Source organism: Narcine bancroftii, chromosome 4 (genome assembly GCF_036971445.1).
Source record: "Narcine bancroftii isolate sNarBan1 chromosome 4, sNarBan1.hap1, whole genome shotgun sequence".
NCBI lineage: Eukaryota > Metazoa > Chordata > Chondrichthyes > Torpediniformes > Narcinidae > Narcine > Narcine bancroftii.
This window is the reverse complement of record NC_091472.1, coordinates 13,361,242-13,376,595: the sequence shown is the minus strand read 5'-3', so window position 1 is coordinate 13,376,595 and position 15,354 is coordinate 13,361,242. Positions and strand designations below refer to the sequence as shown.

The window sequence follows — 15,354 nt, the reverse complement described above, 5'->3', positions numbered from 1 at the left end:
GCCCCTAATCAATCCCTGCCTATCCAGATATGCGTATATACTATCTCGAAGAATACACTCCATAACCTTCCCCACCTCCGAAGTCAAACTTAGTGGCCGATAATTACTTGGCCTATACCAACTGCCTTTTTTGAACAACTGAACTACATTTACAACTCTCCAATCCTGTGGTACCAGCCCCTCCTCCAGTGATCTTTGAAAAATCACTGTCAGTGCCCCCACTACTTGTTCCTTGGCCTCCCTTAAAGTCCTGGAAAAAATCCCCTCAGGACCAGGAGACTTATCCATCTTAATTGACCCTAGAAGCTCCAAAACTCTTCCTTTACTAATCCCTATCCTTTCCATAACTAAGCCCTTTGCCTCTCTTATCTCGTATGTGCCTTTCCCTCGTGAATACTAACGAGAAAAAATTGTTCAATATTTCTCCCATCTCATACGGTTCCTGACATAGTTCACCGGTCCCATCATCCAGTCGACCTACTCTATCCTTAACCCTCCTTTTACTGTTCACGTATCTGTAAAAACCCCTCACCTTGTTAGCTATGGACACCTCAGACCTTTTTGACTTTCTAATTTTCCTCTTAAGGTTCTTCCTGCAACCCAAGTATCGACCATACATCTCCTCAATCCCTTGTTTTTTTATATTTGGTATAGGCCTCCCTCCTGTCCCGAACCAACTTCAAACCTTTAGTCTTCCCCTTTAGCTTGAATGGAACATAAAGATCCTGTACTCTCAAAATCTCACCCCTAAATGTCCCCCAAATTTCCTCTACATCCTTTCTGGCAAAAAGATCAGCCCACCCAACTCTCTGCAAATCCCTTCTCATTTCTCCAGATCTGGCCTTCCCCCACGAAGGAGCTGAAGTTCGTATACAAAGTTCATTGCTCTATCCTCAATCAGCTTCATCACCTCCTCAAAAATTTAAATTTAATTTTCCAACATGACTATCCCTAAGAAGAAGTGAAACACAAAAGTCTGCAGACACCATGATTGAAGTAAAAACACAATGCTGGAAAAGCTCTACAGGTCAATCAGCGTACTTTATATAGCAAAGATAAATAATCGACGCTTAGGGCTTGAACCCTTCATCGAGGTGTGGAAAAATGTCACCAGATGGCCAAATAAAAGGATATGGTATGGTCGCAAAGGCTGGAGGTAATAGGTAGAGAAGGAGGGATGGCAAGGTGAATTGAGAGGTCAGAGGGGTATATTTGGGTGGCATGGGCTCATGGGCAGGAAAGGTCGGTTACTGTGCTGTATCTCTTAACATTTAACCCAGAATCTGAGTGACAGGGCTCTAGTGAAGAGACGGGGAAGGCTTTGTCATCTGTCTGCATCTCTTTCCTCCAGGTCTCCACCCACTTCTCTCCCTAGAGAGCTAACCCCTCTCCCAGCATTTCCCTCTTCTGCTCTCACCCATATCCACCTGTGATCTCTTGCCTGTTGGCCTGGACTTCTCCTCCCCTGCTATTTTTGGGTGCCTGTCTGCCTGCTTTCTGCTCGTATCTTGATGAAGAAAGGGCTCAGGGCTGAAATGCTGATTATATCTTTGCCATAAGGACCTTGCTGAGTTTCTCCAGCAATTTTGTGCACTAAACTACAATCACAGTGTCTGAAGACTTCTTGTTTAACATCAAACAAGGTACCTATTTGGTGTTGTGGCTTTTAATGAGAAAACTTACTGGCTGGGCTTCCTTCTGATGGCACCTGGCCAGGGGGAGATATTGTAGTTTTAGCAGCTCCCTCTGCTGCCACTGCACTGGATTCTTTCAAACACTCAGTGTCCGACAAAGGCAACTCATCGAGATTCTTGTGCATCCCATTGACAGAAAGGTTCGAAGGATTGTCAGTCAAGAATGCTGGTTTATGGATGTTGGTGATAGGAGGGAACCCTGCACTAAAGATGGATGCATCCTCGCTCTCTGACCGGAGCAAGGACCTGGTGGAATTACATTCAGAAATGGAAGACATTGACAAGAGATTCACGGCATGAGAGTTCAGTGAGGGAATGTTGGCCTCGTCCTTCTTGGAGGACGTCCTGTTTGGAGGACTTGTGCTTCTGCGGAACCTGCTGGTTCTCTGAAACAGGCCCTCCTTCTTCTTCTTCTCCTCCTTGACTTCAATTTCATCCGAAACCTGCGATTTGTTCACTTCTCTGACGTCAAAGCCCAAGGTCACAGAGGCAAGCAGCACCGCACAGCCGTAAAGAACCATATCGGTTTTCTTCCTCTGAATTAATCGCTTCAAGCTGTTTGTGGGAGTGACTTGCGGGGTACTATTGGCCGAGCTGATCGGAGTCGTTGTCTCTTCCTGGCTTTCACTGCCACCGTCTCCCTCTCCCTGATGATCTTTACGAAGAGGTAGATCAATATACACCTGACTGGGTAATTTGGACTGCTTTGGTCGATTTTCATAGTCTTCAGCCGCTTGGGTCTGTTCAGATGCAATCCCTGTGGGTAAGGTAAATGTACATTTTAGTAACCATTAAAAGGTGCAGAATTGCAAAGACGGGGACCTATGGATGGACCCTGATGTAAGGCGGAAGGCCAGAATGTCCAATAATGACTGTGCAATCCTGCAGCTGGAAACGTCACTGCCTCACAGTGCTAGAATCCCAGGTTCAATCCCGACCTCTGACGCTATCCCTGTGGAGCTTGCACATTCTCGCTTATGATAACATGCATCTTGTCTGGTTTTCTTGTAAATTAATTGGATACTGTAAAGTACCCCTCTGTTTAATCTTGGAATCTTGCGGGGGATGGGCGCAGAGCAGGATTTGATAGGAACACAGGGAGAATTATAAAAGAGGGGTTCATGTAGTGTGAATGGGTGCTGGATGGTCGGTGCTGAGTGCATCAACAGCCTGTTTCCATGCTCTTTATAGGGGTTCCTCTGGGTGCTCCGGTTTCCTCCTAAAACATACAGGGGCTGTAAGTCAAATGGGATATTTGGGCGGCACTGGCTTGTGGGACGGAAGGGCCTGTTACCGTGCTACACCATGACCAACTCAAACCAGCTATAGAGTGAAACATAAAAGTCTGCAGACATTATAGTTAAAAACATGATTTCAATTTACACTTACACCACTGTAACAGGCCAATTCGGCCCTACGAGCCAGTGCCGCCCATTTACACCCTATTAGCCTACACCCCAGTATGTTTTTGAAGGGTGAAAGGAAACCAGAGCCCCCGGAGAAAACACACGCTGACGTGGGAAGAGTGTACAGATACACGATCCTTTATCCAGAACCCTTGGGGCACAGTGTGTTCCGAATTACGGATTTTGGAAAGCCCACCTGAATTGTGCTGCCATATCCACCCCCACCCCCTTCTAGTCGCCTGGCCGTCTCCCCCGACCCCCGGTCCCCACTTGCCGGATTTTGGAGCTTTCCGGATTTTAGATGTCGAGATAAAGGATTGTGTACCTGTACAGTCTCCTTACAGAGAGTGCCAGAATTTGAACCCAGGTCCGGTACCGATCGCTGGCACTGTAAAGGAGATGTGCTAACTGCTATGCCAACTGCGCTTGCCTAATGATGGAGAAACTCAGCAGGTCACACAGGGCCATCACGAAGAAGGCTAGCCAGCGTCAATACTTCATGAGGAGTTTAAGGAGATTTGGTATGTCACCAAAGACTCTCAACAATTTCTACAGGTGTACCGTGGAGAGCACTACATCACTGTCTAGTACGTAGGTGCCAAAGCACAAACTCCAGCACTTGTTAGCTCGGTGAGCGACATCACAGGCACCAGCCTTCTCACCATTGAGGATATCAACAAGAGGTGGTGTCTTAAGAAAGCAGTCTCGATCTTCAAGGTATCCGACCACCCAGGCCATGCCCTCTTCACACTGCTACCATCAGGAAAGTAGTTTAGGAACTTGAAGATGAGTACCCAGTGGTACAAGGACAGTTTCTTCCCCTCTGCCATCATTTCTGAATGGGCAATAAACCACATACACTTCCTCACTTCATCCTATTTTCTTGCATGATTTATTTTTAAAATGTGATTTATAGCAATATTTACGCAAAACAAATTTTGTGACTTGCTCATGACAGTAAATTCTGATTCTGAATTTATCTCTGCTCTATCTTTGCTACAGAAGTATGCTGTGTGACCAGCTGAATTTCTCCAGCATTGGGTTTTTACTCAAACCAGCCCAAAGATAATTTTCTACACATGATAAGTGAGTGGAGGATAAAGTAGAACATTTCCTTTCATGTAAGCTCCTAGCAACTTCCAAGTTCCTCTTGGATACCCAAGAGTGCTTTGGAGCCAATTAAACGCTTTTGAAATGTAATACAAGAAATAGAAGAGCCAACAAAAGATAAACAACACAATAAATGATCAGGCAATCCATTCTGGTGGTGACTAGAATATGTTCAGTGTAATTAAAATATACACACTTAATATTGGATATTATTGGTCACCTAACTAAAGGAAAGATATCAATAGGATTAAAAGAGTCCAGAGAGATTTACTTGGATATTTCAGGGACTTCAGAAACTGAGTTACAGGGAAAGGACTTTATTCCCTGGAGCGTAGAAGAACGAGGGGAGATTTGATCGAGGTATACAGAATAATGATGGGTACAAATAGAGTAAATGTAAGCAGACTTTTTCCACTGAGGTTTGTTGAGATTCAAAGTAGAGGACTTAGGTTAAGGATGAAAGGTGAAAAGTTTTAAGGGGAACATCAGGGAGGTCTTCTTCTCACAGAGAAGAGTACGAATGTAGAATGAGCTGCCAGCTGAATTGGTGAACGCAGGCTCAATTTTAACATTTAAGAAGAATTTTTTTTTGAAGACTTTATTTAAAATTTTATAACATGAATACAATAAAGAATTACATTTAAAGAAAAATAGAAAAAAAAATTAAAAAGGTATGATTACAATATGACATCAGAAAACTACACAAAATAACCCCCCCCCGTTAATTGTAACACAATATTAATAGTCTAACTTAAAATTAGTCCAACCCTCCCCCCAAAATAAAGAGTGAAGAGTTAATAAAATTGACAATATTATATATGAAAAAAAATACCCACTTACAAAAAAGAGATAAAACTTAACCTAAAAAAATTCTAACAACAACAACAAAAAAATTGTCAATACTAAAATATCACACTTAAACATATATTTAAATCAAACTTAAATGCATATAATTAGCAAACGGAGTCCACTTTAACTTATAAAAAGACATCTTATCCTGAATTGAAAAAGATATCCTTTCCATAGTCAAACAAAATTTCATTTCCAAATACCACTTATCTAAAGTTAGTATATTTCTATCTTTCCAAGTAAGTGCTATACATTTCTTAGCCTTAACTAAAGCTAAATAAATAAATGAAATCTGATAATCCTCTAAACCTAAATCGATTAATGATTGCATGTTCCCTAATAAAAATATATCGGGATCTAATACAAGATGGATATTATATAAACTGTTAAAAACAGATTGAATACCTTTCCAAAACTGTTGCAATCGATCACAAAGCCAAACAGTATGCAAAAAAGTATTGGCCGTCTGATCACATCGAAAACAAGAATCCAACTTACTAAAACCAAATTTTTTAAATTTCTCCGGCGTTAAATATAGTTGATGAATAAAATTATAATTAATCATCGCTAGTCTAGCATTAATTAATTTCCGAATACTATACTGACAAATTTCCATCCAAGCTTCTTCAGCTATTTTATGTCCTAAATCTTTTTCCCATTTCAAGTTATCTTTATCCCAGTCTTTTTTACTATCAATTTCTTGTAAAATACAATACAAATCAGATATATATCCCTTTTTTGGTATTGAAAGTACATATTCTTCAAAACTAGATTCAGGCAATAAAATCACATGTCGACCACATAATTGTTTTACAAAAGATCTTAATTGATAATATACAAATATAGAATTTGCACTAATACCATATTTCCTTTGTAATTCGTCAAAGGAACAAAAACAACCCTCAGAAAAACAATCAGATAAATTTTTTATTCCTTTCTTTTCCCATTGTTTCAAAGTGGCATTGGAGACCGTAAAAGGAACAAGTTGATTATTATATAATGGCAATCTTCCAGAATATATATTTTTAAGTCCCAATTTTTTAAGTTTACTTGTCCATAAATTCAATAAATGTTTCAATATTGGCACATCATAAGTTCGTAATAAATTTTTATTCCATCGAAACAAAAACTCATGAGGAAATTTTTCTAAAATAACCGCCATTTCTATCTTTACCCAACTAGGTGGGTCGTCCATATTCATTAATGCACTAAGAAATTTGAATTGAGCTGCTTCATAATAATGCAGAAAATTCGGTAATCTTAAACCTCCAAATTGAAAATCCCACATCAATTTTCTCATTGCTACTCTCGGAAATTTTCCCTTCCATAAGAATTCTCTAATCGCTTTATATAAATCCTTAAAAAAACTTTTTTTTTAAAAAATAAGGAAGTGATTGAAACAAATATTGTATTCTAGGAAAAATATTCATTTTTATGGTATTAATCCTCCCTAGTAAACCCAAAGGTAGATCCCTCCACCTAATCAAATCTAATTTAATCCTTTTTATTAAAGGAAAATAATTAATTAAATATAATTCTTGAAATTCCGTATTAACATTAATTCCTATATATTTAATTTGTGTAGTCCACTTCAAATTTGTAATATTTTTATATACTGAATAATCACCTTTACAAATTGGTAAAATTTCACTTTTAGCCCAATTTATTGAGCTTTGTAACCAGATAATTGGCCATAAATTTCTAAACATTCTTGAATTGCAGGTAAAGAAATATCCGGATCCACCAAATATAATAAAACATCATCAGCAAATAAATTAATCTTGTATTCCTCATTCAAAACTCTCATACCTTTAACATTTTCACTTTGACGTATTAATTGTGCTAAAGGTTCAATAACTATAGCAAATAAAGCAGGTGACAACGGACATCCTTGTCTAGTAGATCTCGTCAAACTAAAAGATTCTGAAATTTGGCCATTAACAGCAATTCTAGCCTTCGGGCTATTATATAAAGCCTTTATCAACCCAATAAATGAAGAACCAAAACAAAATTTCTCAAGTACTTTGAACAGAAACTTCCATTCCACTCTATCAAAAGCCTTTTCTGCATCCAATGAAACCACTATTGGATAATTCAACTGAAATTTAGATTTATTTATCAAGGCTATTAACCGTAAAATATTATCTGACGCATACCTGTTTTTTCATAAATCCCGTTTGATCACCATGTATAATTTTAGGCAGATATTGAGCTAATCTATTAGCCATAATTTTAGCTACAATTTTATAATCTACATTTAACAACGAAATTGGTCTATAAGAAGAAACCTGTAAAGGGTCTTTATCTTTTTTTGGTATAACCGTAATTATTGCGTTAGAACAAGACTCAGGTAATTGAAAAGTATTGTAAGTTTGTTGTAATACATCCTTATAAATAGAAGATACATCAGCATAAAAAACTTGACAAAACTCTATAGAAAACCCATCTTCACCAGGTGCCTTTCCATTCGGCATGTCTCTTATTGCCCTTTCTATTACATCTTCTGTAAAAGGTTTATCTAACTCTTGTCTGTCTTCTTGATTCAATTGTGGCAAGTTAATATTTTCCAAGAAAGAATCTATTGGGTCTCCAGTTACATCTTTACATTCCGAAGTATACAATTGTTTATAGAAATTACAAAATTCCTCATTAATCTCCTTTTGATTAAAAGTAATACCTGATTTCTTTCTAATCGCTGGTATAATCCTAGATAATTGTTCCTTTTTTAATTGCCATGACAAAACTTTATTTAAGAAGAATTTGAAGAAGAACATGGATGGGAGGGGTATGTCAGTGGGACTAGGCAGAATAATAGTTCAGCACAGACTAGAAGGGCCAACGGGCTTGTTTCTGTGCGGTAATGTTCGAAGGTTTTGTGATTTGAAGTAGGAAGCTTGATTGACTGTCAAGTTCACTACTGAGCCTGATCCAAATCAGCAGGAATATTATCATAGCTCATTTCTGTGCAGGACTGTGGCATTGCACACTGGGCCAGAGGCATTAATCCCAGTTTTCTCCCCTCCCCCACCTCTCCACTGAATTCTTTCACTTCACCTCCACCCCAGCTTCATCTGGTCTGTCTTGTACCACCATTTTCTCCTCTGATCAGAATGCACCACTGATAGCCTTTGTCTTCTAATCACCTCCTCTGACTCTGTATGTCTCATCTTCCTCCACCTGACCTTGTTTTTCTTGCCTCTCTCCCTTCACCTGGCATCTGCCACTCTTCTGCCTCTATCCATCATACGCTATCTCTGCCAATCCCTTAAGGGACCCCCTGCATCATCTCTCCCACGTAGACCTATTTACACTGCTTGAAAGGTTAACCATTCCTTTTCATCCACGGATGCTGCTTGACCCACTGAGGTCCTCCAGCAGATTGCGTTTAGCAATAATCTCATACCGTTTAGCTGTGACTTCAGCCACTGACAATTAGGCATGCCAATGGTTGTTAAATCGGGATGAGTTGGCCAGAGCTGTGGGAAAAAAAATCTGACTTTGGAGTAATTTATCCTGGTCACATGCCAAAAACAAACTGCACAGATCTCAATGATGGCCAAAGGGTAGTATCATTGTTCAGGAACTGTTCAATTACAAATGGAAAGTTGGGCAACTTCTTTTCTCACCCAGTTGCACCAATAACAATTACAGTCAGAAATTAACCAATTCAGAGTGTGAATCAAAAACTAAACCCATCTTGACATTCCTGCATAATTCATGATTTCTGGGGTCTGAATGAAAACTAATCAGCAAATCAAATTCCCCTTATTACTACAGTCACTGGTTAAATTGTGTGTGGACCATCATTTGGGGCAAATGATAGATTCTAATACAATATCGGTAAAATTCTTACCCTGGTCTGCAACATTTGCAAAAACTGAGGTCAGAGGTAAAGTTGGAGTCTTCAATAAGCTTGTAGACCATGGGTTGTTTCCATCTGACAAAGGCCTCGTCCTAATTTTCAAAATAGAAAGCATTTTATTTCACCTTCATGGTGTTTCACCTTTTCTCCAGTGATTAAATACACAGAAATGTTAAGAGTTTCCAGGGCTGATTACAAGATTTGATAACACAGTCATTTAAACTGCTCTAGTGAATAGCCCTATTAAGAAAAGTATGTGTTGTCCAGCAGGTCCCATGATCAGCATTGCTGTGCTGCAGTTTCATGAACTCAGTTTACTGCTAAATGATTAGAAGACACTGCATGTGTTCACTCTCTGCAGCGCAACAATAACACATTTTACAAATATTGAATTAAAAATGATCCAAGGTTTCTCCCTGCCCATCCTTGTGCGCTAAAAGCAGTCTATGGACAATCCCTGGACCCTTACTACTTAGCCATTCTCAATGGAACCCAGACAGCAGCTTCAAGGAAGTCACCTGGTCTTGGCAGCATGACAGCTGAATTGCTCACCCTTGCCTAACACTGTAGCAAGGTTGCAAGAGTGTAAAAGGCAGATTGGAGGACATCATTTTGAGAGGGGAGGAGGGTTGGGGGTGAGGAGGAAATGTAGGGAGGTGCGAAGGTAGCAGGCAGTAGAGAAGAGGGGTATGTGGCGAGGAAAGAAAAGGAAAGAGGGGGAGAGAAAAGTTGGGGCAGGGATTAGTTTAGCACAGGTCCCACTCCTGATCACTTTTCCTAAAACGACAGGAGAAAGTGGGTTCAAGCACAAATGGAATCCAATCATCCAACCTCACACGAGTGCTGGATGGCTGGTACTGAGCCCAACAACAGGAGCGAGGGAAACCCCATTTCCCAGCACTCACCTTTCCTCACAACTGGCTCGCTCCTTGGTTTGCATAGAACTAGGTCCCCAGGTCCGCCCTTTCTTCTTGCAAGCTTTCTGAACGTCTTCATCGTAATCTTCTTGCCGGTAGACTGTGCTTTTACCCCAGGTTCTGTTACTCTCATCAAGGGTAACTGTACATAACAGAATCAGAGTCTTGAAATGCAATTCAAGTAACCCATGAGAAGGCAGATTTATCTGAATGGATCCCGAAACCCTTTGCTGAATTTTAAACCAAAAAGGCTCAGAGATATCTGACTGACAAAGAAAGCAACAACACTTATTTAAAACCATTAAAGACCCAGCAGAGAAAACCCTAAAAGATTAAAATCCTTTTTGTTGACATTTTTTGATTAAACCCAAGAGCCAAAGAGAATCGGCGAAGTTCCAGCAGCAAGACAATGGTTAATAGGAGCAGAATGCACTGTGGAGGGAAAAAAATGGATGCCTGCCAATTGAAAAATGTCTGACACCAGGCAGATTTAATCTTAACCCACTGTTCAGTGGCGGTTGGCCTCTGTCAAAATATGAAAGCAATCACTTCAAAAGACGCAAAGTCAAGGATGAAGGTCAGTTCATTCAACCATTCGTCTTGTATTAACTTTCAGCATGTATCTAATTGTACTTTGATTAACCCCAATGCTTTTCATCTCTGTTAGCTCACTTGGGAGATCATTCCCAACTTTCATCACTCGGAAAGAGCTACCGAAAAACAGACTGCCTATACCGATCTATCAAAATAATCAAAACAATGTGGAGTAGCTCCAGGGAGGAATTCAGTCATTAACCCTTTAGTCATCAATACAGGCAAGATCTTGGATGACTTTTCTTCCTAGAATTATTTCTAGAGATGATGGGATTCAGAGTTGGGAGCATTTTGGGTTCAAATCAACCAGGCCTGACAGAAGTTTATAAAATCACAAGTGTTGAGTGTGTAGACACTCAGAATCTTTTCCCTTGAGTAAAATTGCCACATACTTGAGAATGTGTACAAGGACATGAAGGAGGAATTTTAAAGGAGATGTGCAGGGTGTTTCCTTTAAATTACACACAGAGAGTAGTGGGTACCTGGAATGGGCTGCCAGGAGCAGCGATGGAAACAGATACAAGAGTAGCCTTCAAGAAGCTTTAGATAGTCACAGGAATATGAAAGGAATGGACAGATATCTATAGATGCAAGCAGCAGACTTTTAGCTTGATTTGGACATCACGTTTGGCACAGTCCTGTGGGCCAAAGGGCCTGATTCTGTGCAGAAATACCCCATGTAGTTTCATTCTTACCAATGTGCAGAGATAGCTGAAGAGTGTTGAGGCTTTCTAAGGCACTGGTGAGATCTCACTTGGAGTATAGTGAGCAGTTTTGGGCTCCTCATTTAAAATAGGACATGCTGATGTTGGCAAGGGTTCAGAGGAGGTTCACAAGAATGACACCAGGAATGAAAGGGTTATCACATGAGGAACATTTGACAGCTCTTGGCCTGTACTTGTTGGAATTTAGGACAATGAGGGTGGGATCTCTCACTGAAACATTTTGAATGTTGAAAGGCATTGACAGATTGAATGTAGAAAGGTCATTTCCCCATGGTGGGAGAGTCTAGGACAAGAGGCCACAACTTCAGGATTGGAGCCAGAAGGTGGTAAATCTGTGGAATTTTTGCCACAGACAATTGTGGAGGCTGGGTAATTGAGATTGATAGGTTCTTGATTAGTCAGGGCATCACACTTTATGGGGAGAGCGGAGCTGAGTGGGAAAATGGATCAGCCCACGATTGAACATTAGGGCAGACTCAATGGGCTGATTAGCCTATTCTACTCCTCTGTCGTATGGTCTATGGAGTGGCCATTTTTGTCCACATTAAATAGTAATGGGGGAAAAATGGTTAGATTTAGAGTCAATTTGAAAACTTTCGCTAAAAGCTATTTCCAGTGTCTTTTAACCAAATGCAAGAAAAGATCAGACACCAAAGAACAGACTGGAAAACAAGAGGCACCACTACACAGCACACAAGAGCAAGAAGATGAATTATTGCCTGATGATTTAACAAGAAGACCTTGCCTTTTGTCTTAGCCCTATTGAGGGACTGGCTTGTACATTCACTTGCGATATCCACATCCTGCTGGTAAACATAAATGCTGTTGCGGAAGGTGCTTGAATTGGCAGCATCAGTTTTGGAGCTCACTGAAGAGAACAAAAACACAGGAAGGTGGAGGGGAAACAGCTGCCATTTCAGTTGAAGTACAATCGACTGCAAAGCTCAATCACGTGGGAGCTTGAGAGAAGGCATTTAGGAGGTTGGAAATAATAGGAATTTGTTTATAAAAAGCACTTAAGAAGAGAATTAATTTAAAAATATTCGCAGGTTGTTCTTCATTACTTGGACTTGTCAATTTCGTCCCTTTCTGTGGAAGCCAAGCATGCAGTTCACAGTCCCACCAGCAGTTCTCTACTATTTCTCCCAAGTCTACTTCAATCTAAAATCCCAGGTATTGGACTGGTGGACACTTTGCTCTGAGAGTTAAATAACATTGCTGTCGACCAAGAAAGACCATGTGAGAGGTGTCAGAATCATTAATACACTGGTCTAATTTCCTTGACATCCTCGTTCTGGAGTTTAAAGGTCTCCACCAGATCAATTCAAGTCAGCAGAAACGAACAGGAAATCCCCAATCTCATTGTCTGCTCATCAAATAGGATTTTGCAGCATGGAAACAGGTCTTTAGTCAGCATGGGCATGGCGAGCTGAAACTAGTATGACACACAACCTGCTGCAGGAACTCAGCAGGTCAAGCAGGCATCAGTAGGAGAAGAAAGAATTGTCACTGATGCAGGCTGGAACCCCAGAGTCCTAATGAAGGATTCTGGCCCACAATATTGATAATTCCTTTTCCTCCTACTGATGCCAGTTCAACCTCATGAGTCGCTCCACATTACAGTACCTGCAGTCTCTCGTGCGCCTCCTGACCAAGCCAGTCCCATTTGCCTTCATCACCTATCCTGCAGTTACCAAGCTTTACAGCTCTCAGAGTGCAGTCTCTCTCCAGTCTAGAAATGGGTCGTCTCTTTATTTCTCTGTTTGTCTACTGCTTCGGGCCCTGGTCATTATGAAGATGTTGTGATACTTGCAACACTGCAACCATAATCGGTGACAGATCCAAAGCCTTTCTACTATGAATCTATTCAGTAGAGCAGCTTGGAGGATAAACAAAAGATGGCAGAAATAGTACAATAATAAATATCAGTCACCTGGAAGATTCAAGCCCCATAATTAGAAATTTGTACCAAAAGGACACTACAGTACATAGAACTTTACAACAAAGTTCAGGCCCTTCAGCTTAACCCACTCAACAACCTCAAACTTTCCTTACTCATGCTCTCTTTAAAATTCCCTATTGCATCATCTTCCACCACCTCTTCTGGCAATGCATTCCAGGAACCCATTAATTTCTGTGTAAAATTCCACCCCTGAATTTTCCTCCTCTCATTTTAAACAGATGTCCTCTGGTACTTGCTACTGGAAAAAAGCTGCTGGCCATCCACCCTATCTATCCCTCTCATAATCTTGTAGACCTCTAGTGAGTCACCTCTCACCCTTCTCCGCTCCAAACAGAAAAGCCCTATTAACCTTGCATCATAAGACACATTCTCGAATCCAGGCAACATCCTAGTAAATCTCTTCTGCAACCTCTCTGAAGTTTCCACATCCTTCCTGTAATGAGGGATCAGAACTGAACACAATATTCCAAATGGGCTCTAAGTAGTTTTATACAGCTGCAACATTACCTCATGGATCTTGAACTTGTCCCATGATTAATGGTCAGCATACCATAAACTTTCTAAACTACCTCATCAACCTGTGCAGCAATCTTGAGAGATCTATGGATTTGGACCCCAGCAGTTCTTCCACACTGTTATGAAACCTGCCATTATCTATGCATTCCACCTCCCAAAATCCATCACTTCACACTTATCCAAATTTAACTCTGTCTGCCATTTTTTCACCCATCTCTGCATCCTGTCTATATACTGTTGTAACCTACGACAGCTTTCGACAATATCCACACCATCTCCAACCATCGTATTATCCACAAACAAACTGACCCATCCCTCTATTTCTTCGTCCAGGTCATTGATTTAATTAAAAAAAAAAAATCACAAAAATCCCAGAACAGATCCCTGCAGAACTCCACTAGTCACCGACCTCCAGGCAGAAGATGCTCCATCTTCTACTGCCCTCTGCTTTCTGCAGGCAAACCAATTCTGAATCCACACATCCAAGGTTCCATGAATCCCATGGCTCATGATTTTCTGAATGAGTCTACCATGGGGGACCTTGTCAAATACCTTACTAAAATCCATATACACCACATCTACTTTCCCACCCTCAATTTCTTTCAATACTTCCTCAAAAAACTTAATTAGGCTTGTGAGGCATGACCTGCCCCTCACAAAGCATGCCGATGACTATCCCTAAGCAGACTATGTTTCTCTCAATGCTCGCAAATCCTGTCCCAAAAAATCCACTCCAAAGGTTTGCCCATCACTAACGCAAGACTCACTGATCTATAATTCACAGGATCTTATTACCTATTTTAAACAAGATGACAACATTTGCAATTCTCCAATCCTCCGATACCTCCTGTGGCCAGGAAAGATGCAAAGATCATTGCCAATGCCCCAGCAATCTACCCCCTCACTTCCTGTAGCAATCTGTAATATATCTGGTTCTTATTGATCAGAAGAGGGGCTCTTAGTCAGAGGTAACAGGAACCTTTCACTAACAGAAGGCAAAATCAAAGCCTAGTTTTTAAAACCAATCAGAATTATATGGACATTTTACAAACAATTTGTTACTAAGAAAGAAGGCTGTCTTTAAAGTATTACAGAAATGAATATTACCATTGACGACCAAGATTCGGCAAATCCAGAGGCTGATACCATAAAAATGTTAACCATATTGAGTTAGGCAATGGGGAGAGATACAAAAGAACAAAAATATATACTCAAGAGGTTTTGGAAATCTCAGGATTGACAATAGAAATGCAGGAAACAGGAAAATTATCCATACAAAATATACTGCCAACATTCAAATTCACTCAATCTAAGAATGATTTTTTTTCTCTCTCAAAAATATACGGTGAATGGAAATGAAAAAGGGGAACCTATTTTCTTCATTTCTCTTGAAAGTTACTCCACTTACCAGGAGACGGTTGAAACACGCAGGGAACGATAACAGGTGTAAATGCACTTACGCTGTATGGCTCTGAGGCGGGGGATGATGGTGGGGCTGCTTGGCGGACTGGAGCAGCTGCCATTCAAGCTTTTTCGTTTGTCCAGGGTTGGAGAGGCTTGAACCGTGATTTTGTGTTGAAAATCTATCAATTTGAAATAAACTGAAATGACACAGCAGGCAAAATAAACAAAACAAGATCTAACACCGTTCAAAGTCAAATAAAAAAATATCAGGGAAAATTGAATGTCAGGTCCAGCTAGAGATGCATAGAATTGGC

General features: G+C 40.4%; 1 protein-coding gene across 5 annotated transcripts in view; it reads right to left on the bottom strand.

Annotated features, from left to right (window-relative positions):
* Positions 1 to 15,354, bottom strand: part of LOC138760338 (mitogen-activated protein kinase kinase kinase 21-like) — a 126,881-nt gene that overhangs the window by 12,502 nt on the left and 99,025 nt on the right. For 3 of the 5 annotated variants that reach the window (XR_011355546.1, XM_069930787.1, XM_069930789.1), the window contains exons 6-10: positions 15,097 to 15,219; positions 11,903 to 12,025; positions 9,827 to 9,980; positions 8,913 to 9,013; positions 1,684 to 2,451 (exon numbers count right to left, since the gene is read on the bottom strand). Coding sequence is in view for 4 of the 5 variants with exons in the window: in XM_069930787.1 (XP_069786888.1) it covers positions 1,684 to 2,451; positions 8,913 to 9,013; positions 9,827 to 9,980; positions 11,903 to 12,025; positions 15,097 to 15,219 (1,269 nt within the window). In the remaining variant the exon portion in view is untranslated. The remainder of the gene's footprint in view (positions 1 to 1,683; positions 2,452 to 8,912; positions 9,014 to 9,826; positions 9,981 to 11,902; positions 12,026 to 15,096; positions 15,220 to 15,354) is intronic. The other 2 variants (XM_069930791.1, XM_069930788.1) reach the window with 2 other exon arrangements.